Source organism: Botryllus schlosseri, chromosome 3 (genome assembly GCF_051294905.1).
Source record: "Botryllus schlosseri isolate E-star chromosome 3, Bs_hap1, whole genome shotgun sequence".
Taxonomy (NCBI): domain Eukaryota; kingdom Metazoa; phylum Chordata; class Ascidiacea; order Stolidobranchia; family Styelidae; genus Botryllus; species Botryllus schlosseri.
The window spans coordinates 27,577,573-27,597,215 of NC_137238.1; the positions used below are offsets into that span (position 1 = coordinate 27,577,573).

The following is a 19,643-nucleotide window of genomic DNA, read 5'->3' on the forward strand; positions in this document are numbered from 1 at the left end:
CGAATGCATTAAAAAAAAAACGTTTTTTTTTCAGTTGTACAATTATGCCATAATTGCGAAAATGCTTTCCAAAAACATGTATGAGCTTACGGACGATTACCACCCGATGTATCCGTCGTATACGATACCGGATGGCTGGAGCCCTCGAAATAGTCGGTTCAACAGCTGCAGTACGTAGATATTTCGTCAAAGGAGCTATATTTACTACCCTCTATTTTCAACTGTAAATCTCAATCCACTATGACGTCACAATTAAATATCCGTGACGTCATGGCTGAAAGAATGTTATAAACAAGGGCCTTGTTTTTACCGTGCTTATTTTAAATTGATTTTTGTTTTAAATGCAACTCTAATCTTGCATCTCCTCCGCCAGTCTCGATGAGGCCAGAAAGCTGTTTCATTTACGCGGACTGATTCCACCGTCTTAGGAACAATTTACGATTTAATGGCAATGTCACACAGCAATGTCACTGAAGTTCGTCATTTCATAACAGATCAGTCATGTCAACAAACATGATGTGAATAAACAGATCATCGGAACAGAAACCCAGGATATGCGAGTATAACCCTCATCTAGGTGAAACGAAGACGGGCGTGGAATGTCACAGTGTCCCATTCATTTCTTGTTCTCAACATACAACACAGGCTGTATCCATATGTTGTCAGTTGCTGAATTATAGAATTATTACTATCGACCGAAAGCTTTCAGTAACGAAAGCTCTGCACGATGATGCCATGCGTGGAATATCCTAAGAAAACAATCATTGTCGCAGGAGTTTTTACGATGATTGTTACACTTATCGCGACCATAGTTTACGAGTAAGTGAAATATTAGTATACGAAAAGTCTCCAACAGTTATTAAATAGTGGCCCAATAAAGATGGTCATGGTGTAACATAGTTACTGCTGATACTTTCGCTTACCCCGACCCGACGAACACTGTTATGCACTATACATTGTATTGTTCTCATATCGAGCCAGTGTTGGGATAGCCTGAGTCAACTATGTCGTATGACTTGCCTTGACTCAGCGTATCAGAAATTTATAGATAGATTTGTGACACGGAGATAAATTTCCGAGTAAATTTCAAGCCATCAAGTATTCGGTGTCGAGTAAATCGCCGTATCGTATGTTCGGATTGTTCGTGATACGCCTACACTACAAGTTGTTGACTTTGAATCAACCCGCATACTAGGGATGATGTGAACGTGAGGTTCACGTTCGCGTTCTGTGTGTGAACCTCAGAAAATTAGAGGTTCACGTTCACAAACGAACCTTGAAGGTTCTGCACTGTGAACCTTTTTAATGCATGCAACTTTTCACGTCATTATAACATGTTTGGTTGAAATTATTTGCAATTCAACTTCGGACACTCTAACAACACTCAGCGAGCATGCATTTGATGGCTCTAGTAGTTGATACATTTGGCAAAGTTTAAAAGGTCAGCATGTAGCCTACTTCAGCATTGTAGCATAGTGTGGCTTGAATCGTCACTACTCACTAGGTTTCGTGTGTACATTAATATATTACTTAACTAAAATGTAGGTTTGGAATTAGCAATATGACGTCCCGTGACGTCATAGGTTCACGCTCGAGTTCACACAGAACCTTTCAAAAAGGTCCGTGTTCACACGAACCTGAACCTTCCAGGGGTTCACACCATCCCTACCGCATACTTCGAAAATTCATTTTGACCTGAATTGTGACTTTACTCGTGATGTCAATTGACGTAGTAGTGCGTAGTGGTATAATCCACAGCTACAACACCAATGGGTGGTGGGTTCGAGTCAGACCGAGGTCGACTTTAGAATTCCGACCTAAGTTTTGGAGGTTTATCTGGGCTCCTCCTCGCCTTATCATCCGCGTAAACGGTGTCTTACAAGATGCCTAGAAGTGGGCCGTGCTACAATTCGGCAGATACGGAATCAAAAATAAGAAATATCGGCCTGGTGTAAATGACCATAGTATAGTCGACAAACACCATGATTACCACAAACAACAGCAACAACAACTCGAGATGACCTGTGACTCGAAGGTATAGTGACTTGATCCCAACACTGTATCGAGCCCCATTGCTTGATAATATTTATCCATTCTCTCTTTATATTGTACTTTTGTATATCCATTGTACCGCAACGCTAACTTAACCCCTCTCCAACTCTAGAGTTTGTTTATTTGTTTTGTGTATTCGTGGTGTTTGTCAACTACTATGGTCATTTACACCAGTCCGATTTTCTTTATTTTTTATTCCGTAGCTGCCGACTTGTAGCAAGGCCCACTTCCAGGCTTTTATAAGTCACCGCTTACATGGAGTTGCACTAGAGTTGCATACGTTCTTTCATGAAGTGTCACATTTTAAATATCACCAGCAAGTGTGATTTCCGTGGCAGAGTACGACACGCCTATCACGTCCTGATTGCTTTATTCGAATCACCTTTTACTTATTTCACGCAGACCAACAATGAATTCGTTTGTTTCGGTTTCGTTCAGTAACATCCCGTTTCTCACAGGTAAGCTATTCAATTTACAAAGCTGAAGATATATTAGTACTAGAGAAGCTTAATTTATTTTCCAACGATTAAAGTTGAACGTATAGTTCGAAATCTTGGCCAAGGAGAATGTTTCTCCAAATTTCGGTGTTTGCTCAATCTGACAAGGTTGGACATAAATCTGGTATTCAGGGACTATTGACGCACGCGCATCAATGAATACCAAAGAATGTTACAAATACTCCAATCATGCATTCACGATTCCACAATCCAAAAATTTTTAGTCAACTGTAGTTGTTACTTGGACCGAGAGAAATAAATTCATATTCACAAAATTTTCTATATTGACCATCAAATTGAAAAAATCATTCTTAACATATGCGATGATTCCCAGTGGCTGATACAAAGAGAGACAGGTATAATATCAAAGTCAAGTTTTACATGCCAAATAACTTGTTCAGGTTGTGACAATAAATGGTACCGTGTCAAAATAATATTGAATAATGACAATTATCTCAGTCATATGTCTGATTATTGTAAGAATGTCCGTCGTTTGGTTCACACCTAGCCAGTGTTCCCAAACAATTTTCAGGGGGTCCAAGAAAGACCACTCAAAATAATCGAAAATAAGCTGACAGAAATGAGTAATAAAATCATGGATTTATGGCAGAATTGTTCAATAATCAATCCATGAATTGGGAGGTAGCTGATACTACTGCCAAACAGTACGATTTCCGATAGTAATATGCAGATTTTGAAATCTCTAACTCTATGAAAGAAAGCCCTGATCTCTGGATTGGGCATAATTTGAGAAGCGATAATATTCTCCCTGGGTTACGAAATAAGAAGATGCCAACAAAGTAATTAATAACAATAGGCCCTCTCAAAGCTAACCTAGAGCTAAGACATGACCTCCATCAGCTATATTCATATATCCCATCACATGGGCTGAGAGAGAATGAAATTTATGTTATATTTTTTTATTTCAAACATTGATATTGTATATATTATTGTCCTTGATGCATATTCATAGCATGAGTGCATGGCTGGTTAAGTCTTGCACCACCCCTTCATGCTATCCCGGTAATGCTGAGCTCCAAGTGGGGAAGCTACAAATGTCAATTTTACCGAGCCGATCTTTGGTGTGACCCAGTCGGGGCTTGAATCCACGATCTTCCAATGAAGCTCCACCATAACGCTTTCTTGATAGAAATGTATGGAAGTACAAAATCATAACCTATTGCGGCTCGTTCGTGAATCGCGTAGTACACCGGATTTGTTTTGCTACGAGTTATTGTGTTTGTATGTTACTCGTATGTATAAGTGGCAGTGACCAAGTAAACGGCAGAAAAAAAGTAGGTCTGCGGCGATGTCTAAAGTTGATATTGCAGCAGCAATACTGCATTTTGGCTCGGCAAGTGCGCTCTCCAACTTGATAGGGAATTATTTACAAATTTATATACACACACACGTTTCTGCCGCGAGTGGAAGTTTTACTGTTCTGTGCACAACAGCGCGCCAAATCACCTTGGTTGCATGCCGACTGATTTTGCAGCATCCAATGAGCTACAGTTATAGTCAGATATCATAAGCTGTGCAATACCGTTACTTAAATCTTGAATAGTCTTGAATAATGATTTACTTGACTCAACGACCGCAAAAATGGCAATAGATATAGTGTGTTTCATGAATTACTTCCGATTAATTTTCTTCTAGCCCCCCCCCCCCAACCCCCGAAGGCTCAAAATACGGTTTATTGGAACCTGCACTAATCCCGGTCCTTCATGTTGTTTTAGGACGTGGAATCCCAGAAAAAATCATTGATTTTCGATATCCCCACCTTAATGTATCGCTGAAGAGAGAGTTGGGTAGTTCGGGCTTGAGTGACGATATCGCAGCATCACTGATGACATTTATGAGGAAAATACGAAGTCGATGGTTACATGGACGGACAACATCTAGCAAGGCTTATTTCGACGATGAATTCATGTAAGTTTATTCGTGAGAGACTACCGTACACATCAAATATTGTACAGCAAGGATCAAGCATTTAAAACAAACGTAAAGTGATTTCCATAGCACACCATACGTCGTGCATATAACGACGAACATGATATATTTGCAGCATATATATAATGTAGGCTTATACAGTGCAGCGGTTAAGCTGCCTCCTTGACCAACTTTATACTTAGTTATCATTTCGCTTATGTACCTACGGTGAATTTACTACAGGGATATTACAACACGGTTTCCAGTCTAGGGTTGCCATATTTCTTTGACTAAAATTCCGGACACTCTTTAGCGCCTATTAGTGAATTTTAAAATGAGGTATGACCACATTGTCGGTCAATATGACGTCACAGTAACAAAGCCTTGCTTATCGACCAGAGGTGGTCACGATCTGGTTCAGGACATAGGTATGTGGCTGTGTGTTGTATAACCAGTGCCGAAACCACATTTTTTCAGCCGAAACAATAATTTGGGCCCATCATAGGGTAATCGATGCAACTTCTGGGGGAGGGGGGAGGGGTTGGCTTGCTCTGGGCATCTGGTTTCTATACGCATTTGGTCGGTAAATTTTTGACTAAATTGCGTCAATAATATTGGTTCTTCCATGTATCCCTATAAACTTTAAATCCTCTCTCAGCCCACGTGATCAAAGTTAACGGGGGAGCTGATGCGGGATGATGACTTTAAAAATTCAGGGAACGTAGTTGTACATTTTCAAGTCATGTTTATGTCCCGCGGTCAGGTCTATTATTGGGCCCAAATGCCTGTCCGCACAAGCGGGTTGCACATCCGGTGGTTTCTAAACTTTGATAGTCGCGACTCCATTTCCAATTTTAAAATATTCCGTGGCCGACATCAAAATTTATTAAGCTGATTACTAAAATGATCAGCACCTATGCCCAGACTTACTCACGGCCTATTATGTTAAAAGCTAATGTAGTTCAACATCTTCGCGATCCCCAGAAAAGGGCAAACGACCCCAAGCTCGAGAATTACTATCTTTGACTAAGACATCCCAACGACCTTACCGACACCAAGAATTAAAATTGCGATTACAATTAGTCTTATTACAGTAAAAGATAGTTATTTTGGTTTATTTTTTATTGTAGTCATTGCGAGGACAGGGCCATACTAAAATCAACGTGAGACACTGAATCACGCGCAGTGCGCAGAAAAATTTCAAGTAATATAAACCTTCTCCAAAATACGCTATTGTTTGTGTTGAATAGTGAAAAAAACTTCAGTTCCATTAGCCTACAAAATTCCGGACATTTAGGCATATTTCAGCATTTCCTCCCGGACTCAGTTTACATTGTGAAATTCCGGACGTACGGCAACCCTATTCTAGTCTCAGGAATTAGATAACAGGGCTGCGGGATGTTATTTTTTTCTAGTTGCGATCACGATGACAGATATTTGGCAATCTGTCACCCATAAAATGTAACAAGTAACTATATAACTGAACAAAAGTGGGAGATCGCATTTCAAGACCTTGGAGAACAGAGCCTAATCGAGAAATCCGGAAATGGGCAAGTATGCGTCATCACTATCAAACCTGATCCTAATCTAAAGATAAATAGACATACAAATGCTATAAATATCAATCCGATTCCCACGTCAATGTGATTGGGTTGGGTGGATCGACTTTCCAATTTCGCATTGTAAAGCCCCTTCTATCTTCCGCAACATGTGCGACACAAATAGGCTACGCCTCCTCGATCGAAGAAGTTGAATTAATTTGCATCAATATATGGGTGAAACACACTACATTCCGCCAATGACAGAAAAAAGCAGCTATCTGGAAGTTGGTTGCCAAATAGAGGTATATGTAATGAGTATGGAAAGTTCTTGTTGCACTAAAATCGTGAAAAAGTTGCTCTTAGTTTCAACAAAAGTTACATTTATAATTTTTAGAATTGTTAGGGTATGAGATACTTAAAAGGTGCCGCTGTATGACCCATAAGATCAAGATTGTCAGGATATCTGCTCGTCTCGTTTCTTTCTTCGTTATTCAATCGTTCATGCATAGACTTATGTTATTTAGGTTTGAAGCCTACATGATAGCATTTCGCTGTCAGCTCCTGCAGACGCAGAGCTGCCAAATCCGGTACTTCTCCATTTCACGGATGGACTGGCGAGGCCGCCGAAAACTACATTTTCTTCTGGTACAAAGCAAGAAAATAACTCAATGCGGAAATATTTTTCCGCAAAAAGCTAAACAGAAAATCGATAGTCCACAAAACAAGTCAAATTACCACACCACGAACCCCATAGGTCTGCGAACTTGGTCCAAGGCATAGTAGCAGAACTCAATGTTTTCGACTTTAACAAAATCAATAGGTGGACCCTGAAAAGGTGTCCCAGTGAAAATGTAGATTTTTGGCGATCTTGCCTGGGCGTCCGTGAAATGGGAAGGACCGAAGCGACAGCGAATCAATCAAGCGATCTATTTACAAATAGTTAAGGTAATGTCGTGCTTGGCTTGGGTTGTTGAACTTCTAGCGTGCAAGACTTTGCGTCATACATAACATTGAGATGCAGCTAATCCAGGGGAGGGCAAACTACGGCCCGCGGGCCGCATGCGCCACTACCGGTCACTATTCATTACATTACCACTTGCGATTTCGACGCGTAGTAAGACGGTATGGAAAAGAGGATTAGTCCGGAGTTAACCGGAAATGGACATGGACAGTATAACCTTGGTATTTGGTGTTCTGTTAGCACATTGCGACTATGTCCCGGAACGCGGCCGTAGGCTACATAAGTGATCGAAATGCGGCCTTGAACAGCAAAAGGTTGCCCCCTCCTGGTCTATAGAAATATTTACATCTAAGGTTTACATGGTTATGATGCAGTCAGCATTGTCCTGGAGTTAAACCAAAAGTACAATCAGCAACTCTATGTACTGATCGCTACTCACAGACTCAAATTTACATCCCCTTCTAAGAATCGGGACCACCGATTTTCATCCTTAATTTTGACGATGAGGACGACAAGCTTATAAATTATCGTCAATGTCTCTGACGCGTGTACGCTCTCATCTAATCAATGTCTGGTTTGTTTTAAATATAAGATACATATACATTATTTCCATGTTGTCGGTCACTATATAATCAAATACCAATATTCAGTTTTGGCTCAGTATCCCAATTTTATACAGTGCGGCGCGCAAATCGACTCAAATGTTGAATGCGGCCCGCGAGCTAAAAAGTTTGCCCACCCCTGAGCTAATCCATCACATAGCTAGTTGTCCAGAAAATCGGAGAGAACTATACTAGAAATAGTTTTAAAGCATGTTTTTTTTTAATTACTCCTTTCACAGTTTGTGCAATACTTGATAAAGGTTGCACTAAAAAAGTCGTCATGAAATAATAGGAAAAGTTGCAAAAAGTTGCAGTATAAAATTCCTACATCATACCACAAATATTCAGAGTATTTAGGAAACTTCTGGAAGCTGTAAAAAGAGTTGCAAAAACTTGCCCAAGTAAAGAGATCCCACGTCAGCGTCATGATTCATGACTCGACTCGAGTCCGACTCGAGTCACGATTTTCTATTGACTCGACTTGACTCGAGTCATTTTCTCAAAATACGGAAATGACTCGACTCGACTCGAGTAAATTTGTGTATTGACTCGACATGGACTCGAGTCATCGTGCATGACTCGAACAAGTCATATGACTCGAGACTCAGACTGCCAAGAACGACCTTTCATTGTAATTTCGGACAATAGTAAAGTAACCACACTATTGGGATTTCGTCTATTGGTACTGGTATCTGAAAATGCGACCAGAAACTGCTAAAAGTGAGGAAAACAATAATATTATAAATGCGAATCATTCGATATCACCAAACAGACTTATAAAAATTGAGTTTAACAAGACTTTAGCTGGGGACTGAGCAGTTATCACAATGACTTGGACTCGGACTCGAGTCATATTACCATGACCGGACGCGACCCTCTGTTCGCTGACTTTGACTCGGACTTGAATCGGTAGTGAATTGAAATTGACCCGACTTGACTCGAGTCAAAACTATAAAAGTGAGATTGACTTGTGACTCGGAGCATTGTGACCTGATTACAACCCTGGTCTGTATAAGGGCAGTCCTTTTCGGCCAAGGTTTTCTCGCCGTTGATCGTTCTGGCACACTTCGTCGAGTCGGACGTTACACGGCCTAAAACTGTATAGGTCTTGGTGCGTCGTGGAGCGGTAATGGCCGACGCCGAAATGCCCATTTCTATACATCATGCGTTTTTTTCCCTTGGGGGCGGGGGGGGGGAAGAGTACCCAATAACCAAGATAATTAGTAACAATAATTTGTTTAAGTTGCATGAATTTAAAAAAAAAAACAACTATAGTATATGCTAATTCACGAAATCATTTTGGGCCCCTTCGAGCTCAGCACCCCCTCAATTGGGGACTTGGATTGCGGCAGTTACGGCCCTGAAGACATGTCAAACCTGCTTCAAGCCTAAGTAGATAATCAAGGTATCAAACATGTTCAAGTATGTATTTTGAAACTGTAGGCTTGGTCGGACGCTCACATACTCAACGCAGTTAATCGCCAACTTTCAAAATAGCAACACGCTTCTTCGCGACCAACGCAAAATGACCCCTACAGTGAGTAGTGCGAAAAGATGAACCCTGTACTCGAGTACTGCTTGACTGCTTTCTAGGTTTTTATTAACTGAAATTCGGCTACGGTCAACTACATAGAACTAATAAGGCATGTACTTTACAACACAGATCAGCAACTGATGTACGAACGGAATGAACAGCGCGAAGTGAACTAATTACAGTAATCAGTGTTTAGACAATGACAACAATCACCACAAGTGGCCTACTCGGTAAATTAATTTCTTTCCTGATAACATCTGCATCTGATCCGTAGATGAGATGTTAAATCTATTGGTCTACGATTCCTCGTGTGTCATTACCGTTGATTTACAATGAGAAGAATGGAAATTTGTTGCAGAGATGCCAGCAATCGGATACGAACAGTGTTGCTCATGTCCGAGAGACTCCGTTGCTCACGTCTGAAAGAACTCTCGAACGCAATACGTGAGCGAATAGTCGAAATACAGGTAAATTCCATATTGAGAATGGTACCATCAGCGATGGAAATACAGGTGACTTCCACGCAGGGCCGAAACAGCACTTTATCACCCCCCCCAAAGCGTTAGTCTTGGGGGCCCCCATAGCGAGGTAAACCAAACTTATTGACGACTTCGCCGTCCAGACCCCCATCACGATATACGTTTTCACCGATACGCGAAACGCGAACAAATTCGTTATTTCAAGATTGAATCGGTCAATAATATCGAAAACTGCTTATATATTGCTATAATTTTATCTCTCTCTGCCCACGTAATCTGATTAACCGGTAAAGCTTAGTGAGGTGCTGTTTTGGAAAAATGTAGGGCCCGTAAATAATAATTCAATATATTCAACAAAAAGATTAAAAGGATTTCAAATTGGTATTTCTTCACTGGCAAATAATTTTTCTCTGTGAAATGGCATTTGTCTTGTGGAGTTCAGATTGCCAGGACAGGAACATTCTGCGCCAGCTATTACTGCGCCTATGGACGAGTATAATTGTACATTAGGGTTGTTCAGATCTGGACATTTTTTTTGAAACTCGTTTTGCGTAGTTCCAAATGATAGCTTAGTACATAAAAACACCTTTACATGCGATTTTAGTCATCTTCATCGCGATCTTCCTTGCGCGCAAAGCCCCCAAAGACCCACGGGTCGATTCTCCTTACTACTGACGATTCACCACATTGTTGACGTCATATCTTTTTCTGTAGTGTTGACCGTGTCACTGGTTCGCAGCTTTTGTGAAGTTATCAGTTCAAAACGGCTGTGTAGGGATGGGAAATATGTCCATGTCTATAACTGTACTGAAATTCAGTCTTATAAATGCCAGATGTATCTTCGTTCTACCAAAAACAACCAGTCTATCGTGTTCATGGGAAACATGTATTGGTTGCGCGTTTGTTATGAATCGTATACCCAAGAAGCACAATCGTGTTGTGAGTCGAGAACAGATGCGAAGATATTTTGAGTTGGTGTTAAGCTAGTAAATGTTACTGAACTGAAAGGTATGTAATCTGTTATGTCAATAATATTTGCCTCAATTTTAGTGTTACTGTAAGATACCGAATTATCTAATTTGATGGTAGACTAGAACTTGGTTGAAGAAGAATGTTTGAAACGTTGTCTGAAAGGTTGTGCTGGACCCACCAATAACAAGATCGAAATCTGCTCATTATTTGGTCGGATATTCATCTGAGTGTATTATTCACTCCAAGTTACATACTTTACGCCAGGTTCTACAGTATTTGCTGTATCTGAAAGAGGAATGTCCTAAAACTACCAAAACACAGGATTGTCTTCTTCAAACCGTTGAGGAGGTTGTCAAAATATGGAATATGGCAAGAATAATACCTATTAAGCAAATGCACCACATGCCATATGCATGGGGACTATTCTATATTCTCAGAATATGTTCATGTGGGCTGATCAGATGCAATACTAGTCAAGTTTCGTTACTCAACTGGAGCGCATGAACTTGTTTCTAAGCTCATTCTATGTTCCTGCTTTGCTGGACTGCAGCATAGGCCGTGACGCGCCGGGAAACGACTTGCGGTTCATTCAGGAGATACGCGGTTACACAACTACCAATGAAGATGCTGCTGAATCTGCTCTCAATAAGTTGAAGAAGCATCCATGGTACATTGTGGAGGAAACTGTGCTTTATGCCCTATTCTCAGAAAAATAAAGTTACGATACCAGAAAAAGCATTGCAAGCCGCTTACTGAAAGTTGAAAAACCGCATTCTTATCAACACGGGCCACCCATTCTCTCATCAGAAAGGACTATAGACGGGAACACCACTTTGACTGATTTAGTGGGCCCTCAGTCATGGCATTTGTTCAACTAATTTGAGTGTTCTGGAGAATGGTTGAATCAGCCTATGAAGCAATGGCCTCAATATGAATCATACAATAAAATGAGCGATTTTGTAAGTAATGTCAAAGTCGTCAATGACGCTGCTGAACGAGGAGTTAAACTCACGCAGACTTTGCTTCGATCATCACAGATGATGAACTCCAAAAGGAAAGTCTGCTGCAAGTTGTTGAGCAACACCGTCAGAAGTATCACAACTTCAATAAATCCACACTGAAATCCTTATAAGCCCGCCTGAGACTAGAGCCTGTCGTTATCCATTTTTTGTTTTTATGCCGAACTAATTCCCAACCTGTTCTTCAATGATAATAACTTCCGTTTCATCTTTCACAATTGTCTCAAGTCATGTAAATGGTCGGCCTACTATGTACGGATTTGTGTTTTGCCTAATTCTGCTTTTCAAGTTTGATAATGCAAATTTCCTTACAATAAATTCATCAAGTTTCAGAAACATAGTCTGTGCCAGATATTTGTTTTTTTTTTATGTGAACTCAGTTGTAAGAACATGCTATAGTGGGTGACGACGATGACTAATATGTGTTGAGATTATTGTTTCTGTTTTCGTAGGAACACGTGGACGTTTTCTGACAGAATGACATTGGTAGTTGAGGATCAGGTCCCCCATTTTGGCGCCATGGCTTAACAGCAGAGTTGGATCAATTACATTATTTCAGTTCAATTACAATTACAATTACTTTCATGCATGTTTCAATTACATTACAATTACAATTACTCCATGCTAAAAATATCAAATTACAATTACAATTACAATTACTCCTTGCATGCTTCAATTACATTACAATTACAATTACAATTGCTGCTGTTGAACATGTAATTGAATAATGATAAATTCAACCGTGCTCCTTGACAACCGTAGCGTCGTAGTTAACAACAATTCAAGTATTCATGTTTCATTCATGATACGCAAATACCCGGTAATTAATAAAAGAAAAACGTTTTCGAACTATTCCAGTATGCAGTATGTCGTTAAAAAAAGTACTATAATCAGGCACTGGTTGGATTTGCGTATATAGCATAAAATTAGAAAAATAATATTATTTTTATCGAGGGACGTAGGAATTAGGATGAGGGGTGAAAACAAAACTGTGCTTTGTCAGATAAGACGTTATATAATATCCAGTGGTCTGGTTAGTTAGACAGACGAAGTAACGATGCAGCATCGTGATCTGAAATCATATTGTAGATTGCCAACCCACGGATAGATGCGCAAGATGTGAGTAACGGATGAATGCACCGACAAACGTACTGCAGAGCCAGCTAAAAGCAGCAAACTTTATAGTCCTAGAGCTGGCGATTCAGGCGTCCAAATTTGATGCATCTGGTCTTTATCGTAAGCTATTGATGCACTAATTCCGAAAATACAAATTAAAATCTCGTCAGGGCAATGTAACTGCTCCAAAATAGCCGTTTAAGGCCGACTGTTCTGAAAAGTGAGAGCGCCGCAGCAGCATGACCACAACAATGACCAATTACTCCCAGCGATTGTTCAGAACAATGCCGATTTCCAGACTTTCACGACTATTTTGGGATGGTACCATTGCCTGGAAATATACTTTTATTGCGGAATCAGTGCGACACTAGCTTTCGATTAGGACCATACATATCAAATTTCGACGCTTGGATCGTTAGCTATGGGACTATCAATTCTGCTGCCTTTAGCCGGCTCAGCAGTTCGCTTCTCGGCGTATTCAATCGTGAGTCACGTGTTGCGAATCCATCCGTTGGTTAGTAATCTAATAATTGTATACAATGGAAGCCGAGGCCAGCATAGCGGTAAAAAAATTATTTTATGTTGTGCTTGTCAGGTCTCAATAGCAATTTAATGTAATTAAAATTGTAATTGAGCAAAATTGTCAAATTACAATTACAATTAAAATTACACAAAATAAAAATGCTTCAATTACAATTACGGTACAATTACATTGAAATATGTAATTATTACATTCAATTACATTACAAATTACAATTGATCCAACTCTGCTTAACAGTCATGATCTTTTGAGAAGAAGCCTAGTATCATGAGCTTGTACCTAGGTATTCTGGCCGTACTCGCTATGACAACGTCTTGAACAGCGCAGCCCTGAGTTTTTGTGGTCATGGGGGGGGCATCTTTCTTGCAGACTATCAAATGCTGCAAAACCTGATGTAGAGTAGGTGAATTGGAGCTGCTATTAAGGTGACATTACATTTATATACAATATGTCTTTCATTAACATTTACGAAGTAAAAACCAGATGAAAATGCCGGTATTCGTTCATACATACAACCCGGCCACCTGTACCAAATACCTGAAGGTGGGACACATTTGGCATGTATTGGACTGTAGGTATGTTTAATCGTCAAAAAGCCAATTCAACCTGATATTTACAACCTCTACTCAGCCGTTTGCTACCGCAAACTTCACAAAAGCTACGAACCGGTAGTGGTGAATCGTCGGTAGTAAGGAGAATTGGCCCATGGATCTTTGGGGGCTTTGCGCGCAAGGAAGATCGCGATGAAAATGACCAAAATCTCTTATAGAGGTGTTTTTATGTACTAAACTATCATTTGGAACTACGCAAAACAAGTTTCCAAAAAAATGCCCAAATCTGAACAACCCTATTGTACATATATCGAAGTTTTCGGTCAGCATAAGGGCAGTCTTTTTCGGTCAAGGTTTTTTCGCTTCCGATCGTAGCTCGGAGTCACATGTTACATGATCTATAACTTCATGTCATTTGGTGCGTCGTGGCGTGGTCATGGCCGGCGCGGAAATACCCATTTCTATAAGTCATGAGTATTTTTGTTGGGGGTAGGGTATCAAATACTCAAAATATTTTGGAACGTTAAATCGCGCTTAGCCGTGAAAAAATTTGAATAATGTTGCATAAATTTTCAAAAAATTACTCTATCATTCATGTTTATTCGCGAAATAATTTTGGGCCGCGTCGATCTCACCGCCCCCCTTCCGGCGGCAGTTACGGTCCTGCTTCCACGTCATCCATACTAGGGGCGTCCCGTAGGCGATATAAATGGCGGAGTTGCGCGAGTTTGGAAAAGTCAAATTTCTTCAGCTCTTCTATTTCAACTGATTTCCATTGCTATAGAAACACCTGTTTGCTACCCTTTTGCGCGGGAAAACTCTTTTTGCATCGTCAAATTCACACGTAACACAAGAATGCACCATGTTCACGAGACCCCTGAAAAGTTCACGAAAAGAAAGATAGATACAGTTTGGTCAATACGATGCATGCACGCCTCTGTTCTGATATGCTCTAGGGTAGGGTTGGTGTGAACGAGAGGTTCACGTTCGCGTTCTGTGTGTCAACTTCAGACATTTAGAGGTACACGTTCCCAAACGAAGACTGTGAACCATTTCATTTATTACAATTTTCACGTCATTTTAACATCTTTGGTCGAAATTGATGCTGCATTTTAACTGCGGGCCACTTTATGCATGGAGCTGACAGCATACCAAATCAACACTGGACGAGCATGTACGTTGACAATCTCAAAAATTTTACCTGCTTCGTTACAACAATTTGCTCGAAATATCCAGCTTTCCGTATGTGAACATTTAGTGACTGTCTGCTGTGAGCTTGACCCGCAATCACACAACGTCAAGGGCGAAATACGTTGCATGCAGGTAGTCTGCGAATGATGCTTATTCAACCAATCAATGTAATCAATATCATTGTCTGATGTAAAAAAATCTAGCAAGCGTACTGGGTGCATCTCGATTTCATATGTTAATTGTATCATCAAAAACAAATCCGTGCGATTAGCGTTAGCTACTGCTGCATAACTTGTTAATGAGGTAATATCGGTAGCAAGTATAGAAGCTCGTTTTACACTCTGATCAATATCAACGTAGAAACACGCAGATGCCGAAGACATTGTCCGGTCTGGCCAGTGGTTCAGAGAGAACGAGAGAATTTTCGGGGGAACACCAGTAACGTCATGTTTCCTGGCAATGTGACAATTTTCTGTAACAGCCAAATTAGGAATTATGTGAAAATCGAGAAATAAGTTTAAGATCATCAAATGCAGCGATTATCAGGGCTTAGGGGCTAAGCTCCAGATTAGTAAAAAGTTTTGTTTTTTATCGTAATAAGGGTTAATTTCAGGAAAAAAGTTTTTGCTCCGAAAAATTGAAAAAAAATTGCAATTTTTGACTTCGATGAACCCAAACGAAGGGACCCCTTACCTAAACAAAAATATGAACCTTTTTAATGTCTTAAGCATCCCAAGACACTTCAGACTTCAAATTTCCAAGTGGATTGGACGATTTTGTCTGCCTCAAAAATGGTTTCAAACTTTCAATGTACGAAAAATAAAATTTCGAGAAAAGGCCACTTACTTTCTTCACATGTACAATTCCCAGTATTACTCTAAAAATTCAAAATTTCACACAGTTGACAGTCGACAGTTGATATTCTCGTCAATTCTCACACAGTTCTGAATGAGTAGATTTTCATTATTTGAAATCCCATTTCCTCCATGATTTCCCACGATTTGCAGTATTCGCTCAATAGTCGACCATATTACGGTGAATTGCCCGAACAAAAGCCGATGCCGTGCTTGGTTGCATGGGTTTGCAAATCCAATGACCCATGGAATGACACTGTGATAGATGTAAAACTCTAATCCGACATGTACCAGTCATCAATATCATCTTTCATCGACAAAAAAACAGTCACCAAACCGTGTCACTGAGAATATACCAACCACCAGCTGCAAAGTGCTAAACCGGCAGTACCAGGCACCAGCATACTGCTTATTTTGATCTTCTGTAACGCATCATTGATTACACCTGTACTTCTCAACCTGTGTGACGGTTCACACTTGTGTGAATGAAAAAAAATTGCAGTGCGAATAACGAAGGTGGTGCGAATGAAAAATCCGGATGAGTGCGAATGAAAATCGTGAATAATTGTTAATTTTTCTGGCGTGGAATTATTCAAATAAACTTAATAGGAAATTCAAGGGCAGTGTAACAGTTGTGATTGAGACGCAATTGTAAAAACTTGTTTAACATATGACGCAGCCACTAATCGTAGCTCTCACGAGCCGTAGTGAATTAATATTTTCGCACTATTATTATTACGTATCCAAAAGCCGGGTTTGGAAGCTGGTGTCGTAGCAGACATACAGTATATCAGCCCGTCTGAGCCTGCGACAGGCTGGAAAATGATGTCAAATTGATTTTCTGCTTTCTATAGGTAAACAAGTTCATCATATTTTCGTAATAGCTGTTCGATTAGCGCGAGGCACGAGGATAGTAGTAAATACCATCAATACAAACTCACAGTTGCAAGTTACTGTAACACAAAGTTTTACCCCTTCACGGTTTATTAAAGTATGGGCCGCAAAGGGTATAATTTTGGGTCGACACGGTGCCAGAGCTGTCTGGTAATATGTATGTAATATTTGTTGTATTAATTGCGAAAAAATCCTGCAATAGTTTTTACATATCCAAGGTCACTGTGTTGGGTAGTGTAGCCAATAAGCGAGACACGCAGAAAATATGGCTTTATCATGAGAATTCATGATACGAGTTGTCCGACTAGTTTTTTTGGAAAACATGGCTGGTCACCGTTGGGATGAACTAGTGTAGGGGTGAGCAACGAGCGAGCTCAGGCCTATGAGACTCATTCATTTCGAGGCTAACCCCTTCTGCGTCGTGGCACATGAAGACGTAAAGATTTGGACAGACCGCTGATACACTGCGGTCCCAAAAACATAAGTGGCGACAAAACCTTGGCCAAAAAATGACCGATGCTGGATGTCAAAACCTTTCGATATGGATATGCTCCGTTGTCGGCACAGATTTATAGAACCGTCCTTGCAATATGAGTAGACAGTAGCTACAGTAGTTCAACTGCCACACGAAGAGGAATTTAATTCACCATATTTTGAAATCGCCTGCGTCAGACATGTTTTGTAGAGCTGTGTTGGGTATAGAATTGTGATGTGCGCGTTCTGTATGTCATACATGTTCTAACGATTCGAGTCGAGTAGTAAAATACGATTTTTCTAGTACTGAAATTATACCCTTCTCACCACTGAAGGTTAATTTATCAACGACTAGTTGCGATACTAATTTTCACTGTTGAAGCCACAGTACCACAACCAAGATATAGCATACCGAATTTCGTCATCCATCTCGGTATGCAACACTTTCAAAATCCAAATATTCCAATATCAAATTTTGCGAAAATTCCTTCGTGCGGTTGGCTCAATGCCAACTCAGCGCACGCATGTCACAAGTCAATCTCACTTTTATAGTGTCGACTCGAGTCAAGTCCAGTCATTTTCAATTCGCCACCGAGTCAAGTCCGAGTCCAAGTCATCGAGCAGATGTTCGAGTCCGAGTCATGGGATAATGAGTCGAGTCCGAATCCAATTCATTGTGTTGACCGCTCAGCTTCCAGTCAAAGTCTCGTTAAACCCACTGTTATATCTCTGTTTGGTGATATCGAATGGTTCGCATTTATAATATAATATTTTTCTATACTTTTAATAGTTTCTGGTCGCATTTTCAAGTACCAGTACCAATAGACGAAATCTCAATAGGTTGGTTACTCTACTATTCGTCGGAATAATAATGAAATGTCGGTCTTGGCCGTTTGAGTCTCGAGTCATATGACTTGGCTCGAGTCATGAGTAATGACTCGAATCCAAGTCGAGTCAATACACATATTGACTTGAGTCGAGTCGTGTCATTTCCGTATTTTGATAAAAGGACTCGAGTCAAGTCGAGTCATCAGAAAATCGTGACTCGAGTCTGACTCGAGTCATTACAACCCTGCTACCTTTGTATATGATTGTTTCATGTTTCATTTAGTGGGTATCCCCCCTTTTAATGCATTAATGCATTCTTTACATCATTTTGTGTGTTTTTAATTGATATAATAGAGACTTTGCCAGATCGTTTCGACTTCTTTCTATCGTTTCATTGTATCGCTATTCTTCTGGTATTACGGGTAAAAATGCTAATAAACTGAGCCGAACTCTCGCTGTCTCCTAGTTCTATTGACTGATCGTCCATAATAGAACATAATTGATCGTACATTTCACCACGATTGGGTCACGGACAGCACTGATATTCAATATTAAGTTGGTATATCACGGCTGGCCATGAAATTTCGTTGTGATCGGCCATGAAATTCATTCGTGGCCGGCCACGGAATATTTGTGGCCGGCCACAAAAAAATCCGTGGCCAGTGAGTGGGCACGGGATGCTGAAAGTTCATCTCATAAAACATATAGTACAAAAGCTACCGAGATTGCTTGACGTAGAACTCTTCCGAAGTCATGATTATGCCACAACATTGCCACCAAGTGGAATGAAATTGGTGTGGTCGAAAAAATACCAAAGTATCTTTTATGTGATGGACAACAGGCAATATATTCTTTGTGGTCGCATAAACGGTACATATTTGAACTTTGACGTATTACATTCTGTTATTACATCATAATGAGTGATACTCGATTACTCGACTCGACTCGAAGCATATTACGTGACCATCAGAATCGAATCACTCAGGTATTCGATTTTGCCCAGCCCAGTCGCGATATGCCACAAAAACTCAGATTTTGGGGGTAGTCTGAAAAGCTGCACTACCGTTATTAAACTGTTATAAATTCTCAAGTCAGATTGAGCTAAAGAGTAGAACACACTGACTGTATCATGAGATTATTTGCTGTTCTCATTTACTCGCGAGACATAAAATGTGAAATCGAATAAATAACAGTACACAACTCGGAGCAACGTATCATAAGGTAGCGAGCTCTAATGTGCCTACTCTCCTTGATCGTTTTGGACCTTAATTTGCAAGACATAATAAGGCAAAAGCCTCAACACAAACATGTGAGTTTTTCACCCTTTCGACAAACTGGAGCCTCCAGGCAGGGTTATAACCTAGTCACAAGGCTCCGAGTCACAAGTCAATGTCACTTTTATAGTTTTGACTCGAGTCAAGTCTAGTCATTTTCAATTCACCACCGAGTCAAGTTCGAGTCCAAGTCAGCGATCAGAGCTTCGAGTCCGAGTCATGGTATTATGACTCGAGTCCGAGTTCAAGTCATTGTGTTGACTGGTCAGTTCCCAGTTATACTATTTGTTAAGTCACTTTTTTTAACTTGATCTGGTTTATCGAATGGTGTGCA

General features: G+C 40.3%; 1 protein-coding gene across 1 annotated transcript in view; it reads left to right on the top strand.

Annotated features, from left to right (window-relative positions):
• Positions 1 to 613: 613 nt before the first annotated feature.
• Positions 614 to 19,643, top strand: part of LOC145436290 (alpha-(1,6)-fucosyltransferase-like) — a 35,697-nt gene continuing 16,667 nt past the window's right edge. The window contains exons 1-4 of the mRNA XM_080313653.1: positions 614 to 819; positions 2,455 to 2,510; positions 4,286 to 4,478; positions 9,475 to 9,583. Coding sequence (XP_080169779.1) covers positions 728 to 819; positions 2,455 to 2,510; positions 4,286 to 4,478; positions 9,475 to 9,583 — 450 coding nt within the window. The 5' untranslated portion in view covers positions 614 to 727. The remainder of the gene's footprint in view (positions 820 to 2,454; positions 2,511 to 4,285; positions 4,479 to 9,474; positions 9,584 to 19,643) is intronic.